At 39.9% G+C, this 18193-nt stretch overlaps 1 protein-coding gene across 1 annotated transcript in view; it reads right to left on the bottom strand.

Moving 5' to 3' along the window:
- DTNA (dystrobrevin alpha) overlaps positions 1-18193 on the bottom strand; it is a 204161-nt gene that overhangs the window by 23792 nt on the left and 162176 nt on the right. Inside the window, exons 14-16 of the mRNA XM_081253018.1 lie at positions 7825-7912; positions 5844-5941; positions 1266-1379 (exon numbers count right to left, since the gene is read on the bottom strand). Of these exons, the coding sequence (XP_081109144.1) occupies positions 1266-1379; positions 5844-5941; positions 7825-7912 (300 nt within the window). The remainder of the gene's footprint in view (positions 1-1265; positions 1380-5843; positions 5942-7824; positions 7913-18193) is intronic.

Here is an 18193-nt window from a genome sequence, read left to right as displayed (position 1 = left end):
CAAATATAGCCATACAGAATCTGCTTAATTTAGTCTCCTTGTATGGAGGAAGTAAGTGGCACTCTAACTCTGACGAGAGTTTCTGAGAAGAGGCATCTGTACTTATTATAAAAATTATGCCTCAGCGTTAGATTTACCTGAAATATACTTGGCATCCAAACTGAAAGATGGAAAGAATGTTATACTTGCTAACTACAAGTGACTTGTGAAATATCCATATGACATTTTCATGAGGGAATGTCTTTGAGTTTATGTTTGTGTTGTTTATTACACAGACAGGTTTGGGTAAGTGCCATATTCAAGGTATGGTAGTTAAGTCTGATTGGAGCCCATGGTGTGACTCTCCTTTTGCACACAGTCACAGTCCTCATCCACGTCTTACTACTCTACCGGTCTGACTCTGAGAAGTGCCCTGAAATTCACGGCTTGAACCAAATGACCTTCTTAGGTCCTTCCCAACTCAAATATTTCATGATGACAGACTAGGTAACACCAGGCCTTTAAATTCATTTGTAGAACAAGAAGGTATGAAAATCTGTATGCAAAGCTATTAGGGACCAAGATTTAGAGATAATTTATGGGTCACAGGTAAATTTTTAAATTTAAAAAACTGTGATGATTCTTTAGTTGTTTACATGTTTGTTTTGTTGATTACTTTTATCATAAACCTATTGTTGATAGTGCAAATAACTAAAAAGAGTTGAGTTCAAATTTTTTTCCAGTAAGACAGATATAGATAACAAACAAGTGGTTACCAATGGGGAAAGGGAAGGGGGGAGTGGCAACATAGGGGTAGGACATTAACAGGCACAAACTGTTATGTATAAAATAAGCTATAAGGATATAGTGTACAACAGAGAATACAGCCAATATTTTATAAAAACTATAAATGAGGTATAACTTTAAAAAATTGGGCATCACTATGTTGTATACCTGTAACTTATATAATATTGTACATCAACTATACTTTAATTAAAAAAAGAGAGTGCACTATAAAAAAATTCTGTTTTCCAGTGAAACATTTTGTTTCGGATCTAAAGAACACTGTTTCCTTTTCTCTGTGTCAAAGAAAATAAATAAATAAATAAACAGCCTCTTTCCCAAACCTCCAAATTCTAGCAATTAGATGTGTGCTATTAAAAAAAAAGCAAACAGACGTTAGCAGCTATGGTGGCTGAGGACCGTTTTCTGGTGGACACTGTTAGACTTTATTGATGATCTCAGACACCTGTATTTCCTGAGACGCCTTGGGCTCCTTTTCTTACCTGAGGAGGCGGAGCTCTGCCAGCAGAGTGGGGTTTTGCTGTGCCTTCTCTGGAGTGGGCTGAGAAGCTTGTTCATGCTCTAGCCGCAGTCTCTGGATCTCCTGTAAGATTTCTCTTGGGAGAGAGGAGGAAGGTAAGAAACCCAGGTCAGTTAACTTCCAGGATGCCCAGGATCTAACATCTGAGTAGATCAGAGCCACCAGAACAAAGAAAGAAGGGGTCATCCTATGTGTTGGAGCAGAACCAACCCTCACTAACCGACTGTGTTTACGAGGTGTTGGCTGTAGCTAGTTGGGTTAGGGAACCATTGACTGAAACCTCCCGCCTTGGCCAGGTACGATGATAACTGATAACTGCTTGCCTGAGTTGTCTCACAACAGGAGGTTCTGATAAGGAACATGGTGCTGCCACTAAAAACTAACCAGGAGAATTCAGGAGGGGCCAAGACAGGGAGGAGACGACCAACCTCCCAGAATCCTTTGTGCTGGAATCCATCTTGGATGAGAGATGCGCACACCACCAGGAAGGACCCTGAGTCAGACCAAATATGGGCCAAGCAAGATGATTGGCCAGAGACAACCCGGAAACTAACCCCATTACCATAAACCCTGAGACTGCGAGCCACGTGGCAGAGCAGTTCTGTGTTCCCTTACCCTGCTGCTCTCCCCCCGGGTGCCTGTTCGTTCCCAATAAACTCTTTGCTTTGTCAATATGTGTCTCCTTGGACAATTCATTTCTGAGTGTTAGACAAGAGCCCACTCTCCGGCCCTGGAACATTGTTGCCCCTTCCTGCAACAGTTGGGTGCTCTGGGTGAGGGGATACTGCCTTCACCTCCAGTACATCCAAACTAGGAAGACTCTGCAATATGTCATTGGAGCCTTCAAGCTGAGTGTTCTCCCCAGGACCTAGTACTCTCTCTAGTCAGTAATATAATGCTGTGGTTATGTGTTCAGCTTTGCAAAGCGCACTGCTTAAGAGACAAAAATGAATCGTCCTCTTATTTATGATCTCAGTCTGACACCATAAAGTACCTGCAGCTACCAAGTAAGAGATGCTTGGAAAAAATAAGGATAAATGGTGCTCATTTTGCAAAACTAAATAACCCCATTCTCTCACCAGGAATGAAATTCTTCTCACTGAATTTATCTGAGAAGCCCCCAGGTAGGCAAAATTCTTTCTCTTTTCCTTAATATTTTCAGCCTTAACAATGTATCTGAATAAGGGTAGCCTTATGAAGGAAAGTGCTTTTAAAAGGATTCACTGTAATTGAGTCTGTGACATAAGAGTGCTATTGGTGTGACCTCTGTCAGGGGTGAGACATGTCAGTCTATTATTGATGCTGGGGCCTGGGCTGCCCTGCATTGGGGTAAACATTAGGCCAGCCATAAGGGATGGGTGACCGATGTAAGACAAATGATCCCTAAGTGAGTTAGAAGCTATTAAGCAAGGTTAGAAGTCACAGGTTCTTGGGGGAGGGGTAAGTCTCCCATCCAGCAAAATGCAGAAGAGCCCATAAGACAGAACGAAGCACCAAGAATGGAAGGTGAACTTGGTGAGCAAGGGGGATGGGTGGCTTTCCATCTGAGAGGCTGATTTACAACCTCCTGCTTCACAAACATGCCAGAATCAAGTGACTCATACCAGTGAGTCACTACACCTCTCATGGGTATGGTGAGGAGCTTGGACCATAATTCAGTGGCTCTCAACTTTTTTTTTTGTCCCCCTTGGTGTTCTATAGTGGAAAATTTTCTTTAAAAGAAATCTTCCATGGAAACCCAACATGTCACACAGTTAAGAAGGAACTTCTCTGGTTAAAGAAAGGGGGGTGCCCTGGGCTACTAGCTCTTCTTCCTCTTCACACACCCCTACAGGGCCCTCGAACTCCCAGAGAGCTCAGCCTGAAAATCAGTGAACTGAGATTTCCAAGATCTTGAGGGCTAACATCCTGACATTCTGTGACTTCCACTAGTTCTCCTTGTTGGTTCCCAGGACAGAACCATGACACAGCCATTTAGCCCAAGGAAGAAAAAGAGAGAAGCAGCTCTGATCAGATGAGAAGAAAGGTAAGATAGGTAAGGAGCATGAAGTGCTTAGACTACACCCAGGGACTGTGCTGTCTTCTTTAGTCTTATTTAATCCTCATAACAGTTTTGTTGTATATAGACTAGTATAGTACCAATAGTTCTATTGGTACTGCTATTATCTGTTTTATGAATGAGGGAATCTAGCACATACCAGTTAAAAGTCTTGCCCAATTTCAATACGTAGGTGGCACCAGTCATTTGAATTCAGGCGGGTTTGCCCCAAAGCCCATATGTGTTCGACTCCCTCAGTCTTTGGTACTTGCTTGGACAGGTCTAGCCTAGGCAGGCTGTGACTTCCACAGCGTAATCTGAAGAGTCCAGCTACTCCTAATACTAACTCTAACTGGCTCCTCTAAGGATGCTCTAAGAAAGCATTATCTTCTAAAGATCATTTCTGAAATGTCTAAATGACTACCTAGGGTAGTCATGGAGTAAAGTGAGGAATTCTATCCCTCCTTGAAGCCCAGAGATCTGATTATTGGGTTAACTGTCACTTTGGAGACCATGGGATCCCTGGGTGAATTTCCGTGGTGCAGGAACTGTGACCTGGATAAGCTTCTGGGATGTGGTTCTGGGGTCTTTGGAAGGCATGAGGCCGTTGGCTTACAGAGATGAGTTCAGGATGAACTAGATGCTCTTCAGGCACGGGGTGGGGAAAGAACTCAGGGAAAGGATGAAGCTCTCTTTCTGCCATCTCTTCTCATTTCCATTCCTTTATTCCCTCTCATCTTAAAAACATGTATTCAGAGGTTGCAATCCCCAAATGCCCTAGAAACAAGCAGTAAGAGTGGTAGCATGGTACAGCCAGCACATTCATGGGGTTTCTTGCTGATTCTGGAATCCCACATGGAGGTAGATATCCCTGGGGTGTTTCCTTAAAGGAAGTCCCGATTTCCCCTCAAGTGTGCTATCCCCATGCTGAGTGGAAGCAGAGAATCGGAAGGGAAAACAAAGTGCTTTGGAGAGGTGGGAGAGTAGATTAAAACTGCAACCAAGATATTTGTGGGCTTGTAAATTTTCACTTCAGTCTTTTTTTTCTTTCTAAGAATATGAAAATGTGCCAAGTGAGTTTGTATCTTCCTTTTAATTTTTTTTTCTATAGAATTTTAAAGAATAGCATGACCATTTATCCCAAAATTTTCAGGTCAAACTCTACAGGCATGCAACAATAATCACAGCCTCCTCCTTTACCAGTTTGATCTCAGAAGGGACATCAGTGTTTAAAGATGAGATTAAGAAGACAGGTTGGTGTTGTTCTAAGAAACACAGAATGTACAAGTTGTTCTTATATGAGGCTTACTCATCATTGAGTTTGAGATCTGACTCAGATATTTATTACTTTCTCACTCAGTATATATTGACTGAGTTTCTACACTGTTACAATGTACCAGGCATGGTTCTGGAACTCAGCGGCCATTTGTCATGGCCTCTGTTTTCAAAGAACTTCCATATCAGTCAGGGAAGACAGACAATAAAAAGGAAACAAACACTTAAATGCAACTTTTTTTCAGAGAGATGTCATACACACACACACACACACACACACACGCACACTCACACACACACAGATGTTACAGAGAGTGGTTCCTGGAATAGGAGGTAGTGGGAGAGATCAGAGAGGTGATCTTTTAGGAGGTGGCATTTGAGCTGAGATCTGGGTGATGGGAAGGAGCCATCTCTGCAGAGACCCTGAGGAAGAGCTTTCTAAGCTGCGAAAACAACCGATACTTTAAAGGCTGTAAAGAAAGAAAGAAGCAGGAGTGTAATGAGCCAGGCGGGCTGTGGCTGGCAAGAGAGGCTGGAATCAGGTCAGGTAGGACCTGCAGACTGTGGTAAGAGCGGTGGGTTTTATTCAAAGTGGGTGGAAAATCATCAGTGCGTTCTGAACAAGAAAGAACATGATACGAAATGACAGGCTGGATTGAGTGGTAATGGAGGACATGAGGTGCACGGTTTTTGGGAACTGCCACGGGACCAGACGGTGAATCAATCTGTGCTGAATAAAGAGACAACCTAGTGATGGATTAGGTGTGGAAATGTTTGGCTTGAACAACTGGGTGGTCACTCCAGATGCCTCTTTAGCTGGGGATGCTCACAGGACCCCTCCCTGGCGAGCCTTCTGCTTGTCTCTGGGTGGCTGAGATACTTTCTTCCTAGCACCCAGGAGCGCCCTTCTGCCTTAGACAGCTCCTTAACGAAAATAAGTGTGTCAGAAAAAGGGAAATCAGACTGTCTAGGGAGACTACGTTAATTGCATCGACATCTCAGAAATTATATATATATATATAAAATTATTTTTTCCCTCGTGAAGTCTCTGATGATCTAAAATTTAAAGATTAGCTTTTCAGAAGCCAGCATCATTGACTCTAGATGTCTTCCCTTATATTTATATGCCTACAGGGTGAAAAAACCTGGATATTTAAAAGCATGACTACAGGTTATTAATGAATGTGTACTTTGATTGAAAAAGCCAGTATGTCCCCAAAGCCTTACCTGTTCTTGTTTTCTAGTTCTGCGATCAGCTGCCTTTGTTGCTTATTTGCATCAATGGTGAAGGAGATGTCAGGGGCACTCCTCTGCTGTGCTGGCTGCTGGAAAATATGTGGTTTATACTATTTAGTACTGGGAAGGGGAACCAACCTGTGTTTGAAAAGACAGGAGTCGTGAGATATGCACAAGAAAGAAAAAACTATTTCTATCAAAAAAAAAAAAAAAAGCAAACACGTAAAATTAAATGGCCATTCCTCTCCTAAGGACCAGCTTTTTGGGGGCTCTGGAGCACATCTATGCAGTGGAAAGCAGAATAGAATCCTTTGGCAGGAAATATACAAAACATGGGAAAAACTGGTTTTTAGCTTTCTGACTTGAAGTCTTTGGGGGACTAGTTCATTCTTGCCATGCTGTTCCCATCGCAACTATTCTTTCAGTAAAGGTGGGGTTAAAAAAATATATCACTGCTGAAGTATTTCTTTCTCTAGAGTTACTGTTTAACCACTGTAATATGCAATTAAAAATTGTATAGTTTTAAAGTCATAGGTAATATGACTTTCTTTTCTTCTTTTGGTCAACATACTTTTAGCATTTCTTTACTCATATATGTAATTTTACACTGATGGATTGCAACCAGCTTTAACAACTGGTGTATACACGGTTATAACTTTCCCCATTCTTTTGTTTTTCTTAATAAAGTTATTTACTTATTTATTTATTTATTTTTGTCTGCGTTGGGTCATCGTTGCTGCGCTCGGCCTTTCTCTAGTTGAGGCAAGCAGGCTACTCTTCGTTGCAGTGCGTGGGCTTCTCATTGCGGTGGCTTCTCTTGTTGCGGAGCATGGGCTCTAGGCGCGCGGGCTTCAGTAGTTGTGGCATGTGGGCTCTAGAGCACAGGCTCAGTAGTTGTGGCACATGGGCTTAGTTGCTCCACGGCATGTGGGATCTTTTCAGATCAGGGCTCGAACCCGTGTCCCCTGCATTGGCAGGTGGATTCTTAACCACTGTGCTACCAGGGAAGTCCCTCTTCATTCTTACATAATCACATATATATAAGAATATGATTATATAAGAATATATATGTATATATACCTCATATACCATATTTATATATGTATTTATGTGTATGTGTATTTAGTCAAGGGCTTATTTGATATTGTTTTGTAAAAGCAGGGTCAGATTATGTAGACTTCCCTGTGCCTTGCTTTCTTTGCTCTACCATACATTATAGAAATTCCTCAATGTCAGTCTTTATTGCTTTTAAAACAAATTTAAAAAAATTACAACTAATCTTTCTACCAAAGAATGCCAAGCTTTAAAAAATAACACCCATTCCCTAAGCCCAAAGACATGGTGAAACTCAGCCTGATTTTTCATTTCTAGAAAACTAACCATAGGAAAAGGTTTAAACTTGGTAAAGGTCTGACTTTCATAAAGCTTTTCTATCATTTTTAATTAGCATTTCTTTTAACAAAGAAACAATTTGTGTTGCTAATGAAGAAGTGTGAGGTCCTATATTTTATATCCTAAATGGTCTTCTATAGCTAAGTCTGGCATATGGGACCTTTGACATGTGATGCAGAGTTTTCTTTTGATTTTATGACATAATTTTCTCTTTCTTGCTATATTGAGAAAAGTAGAAACAACTTTTGATATATATTTTTTGATATATTGATAAAAGTAGAAACTTATCTGAGCCAGTTGTGGATTTGAATCATTGCTTGTTCTTTATATTAATTGACTAGGAATTATCCAGAGAAATTGGGTATATTGGTCTGGTTCAGCACTACTGTAACAGGAATACCTCGAGCTCTGATTCATGCTAGACCAGAATGATAGCTGGAAAGGGAAAATGGAAGCAGTGGAAGGCCAGATCGTTTTTAGGTCTTGCAAACGGCACAGTAGCAACTACTCAGCTCTGCTGTTGTGGCGTCAGCTATTAGGGTAACAATCAACGTGACACCCTCTCGTTCAGAGTACTTACAGACGAAGTGGACTCTGCTGCCAGTCGTGCCGCATATCTGGCGATCAGCCGGTGCTCTTCATCAAGCCGGGTGGAGCTCTCAAGCATACTATTGAGAACAGAGCAAGAAGGAGTCCGTCAGGCAACTGAGAAAGATGGAAATATTCATACTACCACCTGGAGTGGGTTGGCTATTTCAATTTTTCAGTGCAAAAACTTTGAGATCTATACAAAATCCTGTTAGGTTAATGACATCAGACTTGGATTCATGATATGATCTAATATGTGGCCAGGAAGGTCCTTAATAAATCCTACCTTACAAAGAAATCTCCAAAGAGGAATGACTTTCCTGATCAACATTTCTGATGAAAGAATACTTTCTCTTTAATTTAGTTGTATTGTCTTTAACAATTTAATTTCCTTATGACAAAGTAATACATGTCTGAAACCAACATGTTAGACAATATGAAAGCAAGAAGGAAGAAGAAACAAATTGTGGTCAGCCTCCAGTGATCCCCCACTCCTGTGTGTAATCCTCTTCATTTATTGTAGTATGGCTGGACTTAACAGACTTAATTCTAATGAATAGAATGCGGCAGAAGTAATGGAAGGTAACTTCCAAGATTAGGTTATAAAAAGACCCTGGCTTCTGTCTTGGGCATGTTTTCTCTCTCTCGAGCCCTTCTGGATTGCTTGCCCTGTGGGAAGCTGGATGCCATGTCACAGGCGGCTCTGTGGAAAGGCCCATGTGAGGAGGAACTGAAGCCAGCCAGTAACCACGTGACTGGATCCCCTTCGGTAGAGCCTTTAGATGAGATCACAGCCCACCCACAGCTTGATTACAACCTCGAGAAAGTCCTGAGCCAAACATGGATTCCTCATGGTGTTTGTTGTTTTAAGCTGCTGAACTTTTGGGTAATTCGTTATGCAGCAATACATAATGAATATAATTCTCATCTACAATACTACTACCCAGGTAACTTGCCATTTTATATTTACTTCCAGAGAAGTAGAATTATGGTAGTGGCTTCTAATGACATGAGTGGGAATCATTTAGTGTCTCCTATAAATTTATAAAAATTTTTCCTATTAGAATAAGAATAATCTGACCCCTTAAAAAAACTAATGCAAATAGAAGCATTTTCAACTCTCCTAGAGAGTTGATATTTCAGAAAGCCCTTCACGTAAGACTAAGTTTTGGGTGCCACTAAAAAAAAAATTCTGTGAAACATACCAGGAACGCTAATCCTGTTAATAGACTAGTTGGTCATAGTTTAGTTTATCAGTTACTATGGTGAGTATCAGGCCAGGATCAAGATTAGAAACCAGTTCCTCTCAATCCCCAAATATACTTATATTCTCCTCCACTGGCTTATATCTAAGCCTGTTCCTTAAAGAAAAAAATCAATACTCATGGTTATACATTAAAAATGACACACCTCTATGCCAATGTTAAGGTTGTAAAAATTATCCACTGAAAGACTTAGATCCACATAAAGTAATATACATTTATATTATTTATTTGTACACTTACATAAAAAGTAAACATGCAACATAGTCTTTCAACCTTTGTTCTAAAGTGAGAAGATGAATGAAAATCATTATGCGCTTTCAGCATATTAGCTATGTCACTTCCAAGTAGCTCTTCTCTGCTTGGTGGAATCCGTTACTGTAACATTTTTTTCTGGTCATTTGGAAGATATTCCTGTTTCCCTTATCTATGCGCTAGTCTATATTCCTCACATATGTAAACTGTACCTGTTCTTATCCTGAATTCTTCCACTAGATTTAGCCTTTTTCTCTAAGTTACCGTATCCTACCTAGAATATTCCTGAATTTCTCCATTTACCAAGTCACTTCTTCATCCTCAGAAAAAGTCTTCACTTTCCTGCTGCCTAAATGAGACAATGCATGTAAAAAACATCAAGCTGGTATGATGCCTAGAACACATTAAATGCTCAAAAATATTAGGTAATACAATTTTATTATTGTTTTGCCTCTTGAGTAACCTGTTCGTATTCATTAATGATTCTTGGCTCCTTTAAAATGTCATCTACAATCCAACGGCTATCTAGAGCAGGGCTTCTCAAACTTTAGTGTGTATACATATCACGTAGGGATCTTGTGAAAATGCAGTCTCTGATTCTGGAGTGGGGGTGGGTGGGGTAGGATGGGACCCCAGAATCTGCATTTCCAACAAGCTCTCAAGATACGTTGGCATTGCTGGTCCAAGGACAACACTTTGAGTAGCAAGGATCTAGAAGATCTTGAAAATAAAATGGAAAATTAAACACATGAAATGAACCCCAAATGTAAGCCATATAAAAGACATCATTTTTCATATCCATATAGCATTGTGATATTTTCACACAAATTCCCTTAAAACAGATATTCTAGGATTCAGGGCTCACCTATGTGTAGTATTAATCCCAGTGGATTGAGATTTCAACCAGCATACAAATTTAAAGTTAGAATAAGAAACTACTTTTACTAGCAAAAGGCCGAATTAGTTCTGGACAATGGATGCTTTAAAACAGATGTTTAAAGCAGATGTGTTGGGACTTCCCTGGTGGTGCAGTGGTTAGGAATCCGCTTGCCAATGCAGGGGACATGGGTTTGAGCCCTGGTCCCGGAAGATCCCACATGCCGCAGAACAACTAAGCCCATGCGCCCCAACTACTGAGCCTGCACTCTAGAGCCCGTGAGCCACAACTACTGAGCCTGCACACCTAGAGCCTGTGCTCCGCAATGAGAAGCCACTGCAATGAGAAGCCCGCACACTGCAACGAAGAGTAGCCCCTGCTCACTGCAACTAGAGAAAGCCCGGGCACAGCAACGAAGACCCAACGCAGCCAAAAATAAATAAATAAATAAAAAGAAAAGCAGATGTGTTATAAAATACGTCTGCCTTTTGCAGTGGTTAAAAATAATAACTGAATTTCTTGTTATAGCTTCAATGAGAAAGTGAAAGTTTACACTGTCCTTACTTTAAACATAAAACCACCCAAAAAAGAAACAATTTAATTTGATTTTAACACATTGGTCATTTTCTGGCTGGTGTATTAGAGACCATATGCCTAACTCAACACAGCTTGTGCAGACAACAAGGCCCAAAGCTCCAAGCCCAGGACGATGATCTGGTTGAATGCCTGAAAGTGACTTTGTCAAAAACATTTGTGAGTGTTTTGATAAATAAATAATAAAAAAACCTTGATAAAAAACCTCATGATAAAAGTGCCTTTTATCATGAATGACCAGCAAGTATAAATAATATGAAGGTTATATAAAAACAAAAGCCTCCTGGAAATGTAAGAAGGGAAGTTATGGGGTTTCATCTAGTAAGCTATAACTCATACTTCCCCTGCCTCTCCTTCCTCCAGCACCGAGTGAATGAGGGGTGGAGTGATGTATTGCCCTTTTGTGCACACAAACGATTTATAAGTCCACATGCGCCATTTCAGTACGTTCGCATTATACAAGGGTGAATGAGGCGTTCCCCTAATAAATTCCATTAGTTCAAGACTTCAATTACAAATAGTCGAAAATGAATGGCCCATAATTCCCTAAATCATTAAAGAAATACCAATTCCAACATTGTCTCCATCCCTGCCTATTCATTTCCAGACTTTATAATCAGTAATCTTATTACAAGACCATGACGAATTTAAAAGGGTCTGCTGTGTAGACTGCATTTCAGAATAGGGAAATCTATTACATTGAAAGCTCTCCACTTTCTGCCTTAAATACATGGCCAGCGTCTGTTGCTAGTGATTTCAAAATGGCATCTAGGGAACTCAAGTGGCCCCAGCTGAGCTAGGGCTTCCTAAATTGTGATTTAGCAGGGATTTCTGGGAACTCAAGGTTTGTTCACGTTTCTCTGGTTTCTCTGCAGGCCTGGTTCCCTGGCAGTCCAGGGGTTAGGACTCCGTGCTCTTACTGCTGAGGGCTGGGGTTCAATCCCTGGTTGGGGAACTAAAATCCTACAAGCTGCGTGGCCAAAAAAAAAAAAAAAAAAAATCAGAATAAATGTAAAAAAAATGTATTTGTTTACACTGGAGTCATGAAGAAATTCACCTATGTTTAAAAAAACACAAAAAAACAAAAAAATACACAAATAATAATGTGATCTAAAGGTCACCAGAAATACTTCTTCATTTTTCCTTCATATTTTTTCCATTTGTCTGAATGGTGACAGGAACTTTAGAGATTACTTTTTAAGGTCATTAAGTGTCACTACTCTTTTATTAAAATGCAAATAGCTATTAGGAGGATTACTGCCTGAGAAGGCATTATTAGTTATTACTTAAGTGGAGGATGACTTTCTCAGGGTATGTCCTGTCTTTCACAGTTGGTTGAGAGCAAAATGCCATAGGAATCTTCATGGATAATAATAATAATAAAACAACTTACCATAACAATGGCTTCTCTATAGAGGTGCCTTCAAACTCCTTTATCAACACCCTGACTTTGATAACCCACTATGTTACAATCGTCCACCAAGGCCATGCCTTCTACCTCTACAAATTCACAAATTCCTCCATTTCCTTCCATTCCAGCTGTCACCAATGTGGCCCAGGCCACCATCATCTCATCCTGAATGAGTGTAAAGTCCTCTCAATAGGTCACTCTGATTTGAGAGTTATTCTTTCCTCCAATTCATTTCCTGTCCTCAAGTCATCGATCTTTTAAAAGTGAAGTTGGCTGTAACATTCTTATGGATAAAATTCTTAATAGATTCTCATTTTTCAAATTCCTAAGTAAGACTTATAGTGTCCTGCATAGTCTAGCTCCATCCTTTACCCCCGTGGCCTTAACACACTTAATTTCCTCAAATGAACCATATTCTCTCTGTCCTGAATGGTCTCTCTGTCTCCTCCACCCACTTCTGCTTGGCTAATTCCTCCTCATTCTGGTATTGGCTTTGGCTTCCATTTCCTGCCCTCATGTCCGACCTCCAAATTCGGGTCCATTGCTCCTTATATATTCTATAGCCCTCTGCACTTTGCTGCCCTTGCTATAGCTGTTATCTCTTTGCTTTTTTTTTTTTAAATTGGGGTATAGCTGCTTTACAATGTTGTGTTAGTTTCTGCTGTACAACAAAATGAATCAGCTATATGTATACATATATAGCCTCCCTCTTGGACCTCTCCCCCCACCAATTCCCTCCCACCTAGGTCACCACAGAGCACCGAGCTGAGCTCCCTGTGCTATACAGCAGGTTCCCACTAGCTTTCTATTTTACACATGGCAGTGTATATATGTCAATCCTAATCTCCCAATTCATCCCACCTCCCCTTCCCCCCATGTCCACAAGTCCGTTCTCTATGTCTGCATCTCTGTTGCTAAAAAAAAAAAAAAAAAAAAGCAAGACTACTTTATAAATGATGTTGCATTCTTCTCCTTGCATTTAATTGCCCTTTTTACTTGTCTTTATCCTTCACGAAACTGTAACTTCTTTGAGGACAGAATGGTTCAATCTCTTCACCCTTGGAACTTGAGTGTTTCGCACAGTGCTTAGAACATAGCAGGAGCTACCCAAGAATAAGTTGGACAAAAGAACAAATAAAGGTTGGCTCACTTCTGACATTCTTCAGAAGGTTTACATTTTTAGGATTCTAAGGAAATGTTTTTCTCAGAAGTCTAGTTCTATAACTGAAGGTCCTAAACATTTTACAGAAGAAAAGGAGTAGTGTTAATAAGGAAAAGAAAACTCATAAAAGAAGATACTTTTCAATATGTGTGGATAATAATTTCTTTTTCCTTTCTGCAGCTTGCAATAAACTTATACTTTTCAAAATCACAAAATTTACTGAAAAGAGTCAGTCAAATCTTAGCCTACACATTAAAAATATTAAAGGCATACAATTCAGTGGATTCAGTGTAGAAGCATGCTATGGACTGAATTGTCTCTCCTCACATTCACGTGTTGAAGCCCTAATCCCCAGTGCCTTAGAATGTGGCTGTGTTTGGAGATGGGAATTTAAAGAGGTAATTAAGGTTAAATGAGGTCATAAGGGTGGGGGCCTAATCCAATATGACTGGTGTCCTTATAGAAGAGGAAGAGACACCAAGGATGTATGTGCACAGAGAAAAGGTCATGTGAGGACATAGCAAGAAGGCAGCCATCTGCAGGCCAAGGAGAGAGGCCTCAGCAGAAGCAGCCCTGCAGGCTCCATGGTCTTAGACTTCTAGCCTCCAGAACAGTGAGAAAATAAACTTCTGTTGTTCAAGCCATGCAGTCTGTTGTACTTTGTTACAGTAGCCATAGTGAACTGATACAAAGTGGAAAAGGTCAGAGAACATTAAAAAATTAAAAAAAAATTCTTTTGCCCAACATCACTTTTAGTTTTTTTTTTTTTTTGCCCCTTATTAGTTGCTTTTGTCACATCAGTGAACTGCTGCTTCTCGTCTTTATCCACATTTATCACTTCTACCTACGTCAAGTTTAATACTTTACTTTTTCACCTATTTTATACTCTTACACTAAATGTTCAATTTCAGGGCTAATTTATAATAGGTGATTTTTTTAATAGCAAAAAGTATTTTTCTAGTAAAAAAGATTTTCTGAGTACTCCAAACAATTTTGTTTAGGGTGAGAGGGAATTTTATATCTGTAGCACTATCAATATTCTCCAACATCAATGGGCATTTATTGGGCACTTACTGTGTGCCAGGCACTGTGCTAGGTGCCAAAGAGATGGTGCTAAACAAGTCCAAGAAGGTCTGCCCCATAAGAGGAAGGTAGGAGTGAACCAACCAACCAAGGAACCAATGATAACAGTTATGACAAGAATGAAATAAATAGTATCCCATGATCAGACTAATATGGGAGACCTACCTGAGTAGGTAGGTGCCTTTAATCAGAGTCTGGAAGCCAGAGAAGGAGCCAGTTCATGTATGTGTGGAAGGAAAGGGCAGGAGGAAAATGGGGAAGAATGTTCTAGACATAGGGGAAGAACTAGTATCATGGTCTTTGAGGCAGTTTTAGGAATTTTTTTTAGGAACTGATGAAAAGCTGATGTGACTAAATATTGGGGTTGAGTGGGAGAACCCCATGAGAGCTGAGGCTGGGAGAGGGGTACGCGAGGGCTAGATCACACACAGGCTTGCAGCCCCGGTGATGGGTCTGGGCTGTGAACTAAGTGCCATAGGACTCTATTAAAGGAAGCAAGTGAGCAAGTAACAACTTAGACCTCATATGTGAAACCTGGAAATAGGCGTCAAAATGTCCCATTTCTTGTACTTGAGAAAAACATAAGCAGGACAGATATCAACCTAATTATATGAGATCAGGGGTCTAACAAAGTGACAGCGATCAATCATGATGTCAAAGTATAGACTGTACCCTTTCACTGTACTGCTTCCCTCTCTTACACAGGGGCCTTTTCAGAGTTGAGAGAAATGTGCCAGAAGCTTCTGACTGGTAAGTATCAAGGCTTAAAATTATGGTTAGAGTTGGAAGTTCTGGGCTGGTTTGCAACCTCCTTTGGTCTGCCTGCCACCATCTGTCCTATAAACCACTAGCAAGCCTGGGCACCTGATAAGCTTTAGGAGAGGCCAGAAAAAGCCCTCACTGTATAACTCTGAGATCTCTCCTCCCCCAGTGAAGAAGGTGCTTGAAAACCATTAAGGCTTTTAAAACTTCACTTAGGAATTAGGAAGACAGTAGGACTTCTCCCTTGATCTACAGTTTATTTATTTGGCTTATCTGACATCAGAACCAGCAAGGGCACATAAGAATATCTTTAATTTCACAGCAGACTCTTTACAGATGAGTCAGTTTCCCATTGTGCTAAGCAGTTGATATAGGGGAAAAGGCCCCTACACTGAGTGAATTAGGAGCATATGTGAATACTCACAAAAACACACCTTTCAAGCAAGAACAACTATTAGGTTCCTCTTTATAGACCATCTCATGGTGCACAGACAGGAAGGCCGAGGTATGAGGTGGAAAACAGATGAGACTCAATATCAGAAGACCTTGCTGGCAGGTGACCTTAGATAAGTCACTTAATGTCTTGTAACCGGCATTTTCTTATCAGTGAAATGGCAATAATAATATCCAAACCTACAGGGCTTTGACAAGCAGATTAAATAATGTGTGGGAAAGGGCTTTGTCATTTTTGAAGCACTTCATAAATGTAAAATTTATTATTCATATTCTGGCTGCTGTGATGAGGTCCAAGAGGTTGAAGAGAAAATTTTTGTCTTTTTGAAGCTTACAACTAAAATGAGAAATCACAAGGCACAGAACTAAATACATAATTGGTAATTTATGAACAACCACTATTTCTATTACTAGTATGTGCTCAAAATATTTGTTAAAATGAAATACAAATAGTACAATGGGATATGCAATTTCAGTAAATAGAGATGTGGTGGATGCAGTTGTGGAATGTCCCGAAGAGCTTTCTGGAGGGCATGCATTTATGTAGGTTTTATAAGATGCAATGTATCACAGTGGTTATGACCTTGGGATCAGGTAGATAAAAGTTGAAATCCTGGCCCCACTGTGTAGTAGCTATGTGCCTGTGGGAGAGTCATGTAAACTCTCTAAACTGATACCTTTGATAATCGATAAAATGGGGATGAGAATATTTACCGGCTTATCTAAGGACCAGGGGAAATTATGTAAATAAAGTTTTAAACACAGTGCTTATCATGAGGCAAATGCTTTAAAAATGGTGGCTCTTGTGATTACTACCATTATAGATCTCATCACAGTTGAATGACGGTTAAGCATCAGAGCTATAATGATGATAAAGGAGGGGAGACATCATGGCATTGCTTACAGAATCCTGGCAGGTGTGGGGAATGGTTAGGATCTAATTAAACAGAAAGGGAAGGGAAGGAACAAAATGAGAAAAGAGAAGTTGGAATTTTTTAAGGATTGAAAAAAGTGATGAGAATTATGGAGGGCAGTAGCTTTTAAAACCGAGTCAGCTTCATTGATCAGTCTTAAATTCTGCTTTGTTTTCAAAATACAAGTCACATCTACCTTTCATCAAGTCGATGTAAGGTGTCTCTACTGAGACAGTTTTATAGTCTTAAGTGACCATCAAGTCAATATGATTAACCACTTGAGGAGGGAAAAGGGCTGGGAGTGACAAACTCTGCGCTTTCCTCTTTGGAGATTTCTCTGTTACAACTTTAATTAAGAAAAGGTCAAAGAAGAGTGGATTTGGTTCCCCAATGTTATATGGTAGCTGAAACAATAGAACTAAATACTAAATTAACCCCCCCCCCCAAATTCACTGGGAGTAAGATGAAAACCATCACTCCACTTGTAGTTTTGAGAGGCTGAGATGTAAGAAAGAAGAGGAACTGTTCGATCTACAAGCTGGGAATATTTGAACAAAGAGATGGGCTTAGCTGAAGAGTGAATTTTTATCTCCTGAAAGAGTAGCATATAGTATAAAATTAAACCAGTACACTGGTTATATACATATATTTTTAAAAATTCAAATTAAGATAAATATTATTAAAACAAATAAATGTTCATCAGTGTATCACCTAAAGTCATCTCATGTACTAATATTGCAAAAAATAGTTCTAAGGCATCAAGGGAGGAAAGTTCTAGAAACAAAGAAGTGGTTAACAATACCAAGTGGTGAGGGCGATGAATGCCAGATGTTTGAGGGATGCTTTCTGTGACACAGTAGAAGAAAGGGGACCAATTTTAAAGGCAATTTAACCCATTGGCTTACTTAATAGTTACAACGGCAAAAAAATCCATAGGCTCTCAGTTCAGAGAAAATGTATTAGGGTTATTAAGTAAAATCGAATATTTCTAAGGAACTGGTTTGCTAAACATATTTGTAAAACAGTTGTCTAAACTAGGGTGAAACATGATAATTATAGTTTGTGCATTTATTTTCATTCAAATTGAAAATGTATATTTTTTATTAACTAACTTGAACCAATGGGAGGAATCTCCTATGTCACAACTAAAATGGAAAGGGAAAAACTCTAGGAATGCCTTTATTCTATTACATAAGGCTATCTGAATTCACAGATTTAACACATTGGAAAGTAAGCTTTGAATATTGTGGGACTTGAAAGTAGGCTGTATCAGGATGGCTACCCTGAAACATTTGTAAGAGAAGAGTTGAAAGACAATTTCTCCCGCTGTTATCATTGCTGATGAAATGATTTCCATGGTATAATCCCATCCTATCACTTTTCCTCTTCTTCACTTCTATCTTAAGGGAATGCAGGACTGTTCTCCAAATCAGTATAAACACACAAGTCCTTGGAATAAGACAAATTCCTGCATTACTGTCATGTAGTAATTTGACATGGCACACGTAACACAGAACTGACCGGTGGGACCCAGAGTCTTGCATCTCCCTAGATGCTAATATTTAGCACAGCACCTGCTTACATGAGT

Source organism: Mesoplodon bidens (genome assembly GCF_964165515.1).
Source record: "Mesoplodon bidens genome assembly, chromosome: 13".
Classification (NCBI taxonomy): Eukaryota; Metazoa; Chordata; class Mammalia; order Artiodactyla; family Ziphiidae; genus Mesoplodon; species Mesoplodon bidens.
This window is presented reverse-complemented; position numbering and strand designations above follow the sequence as displayed.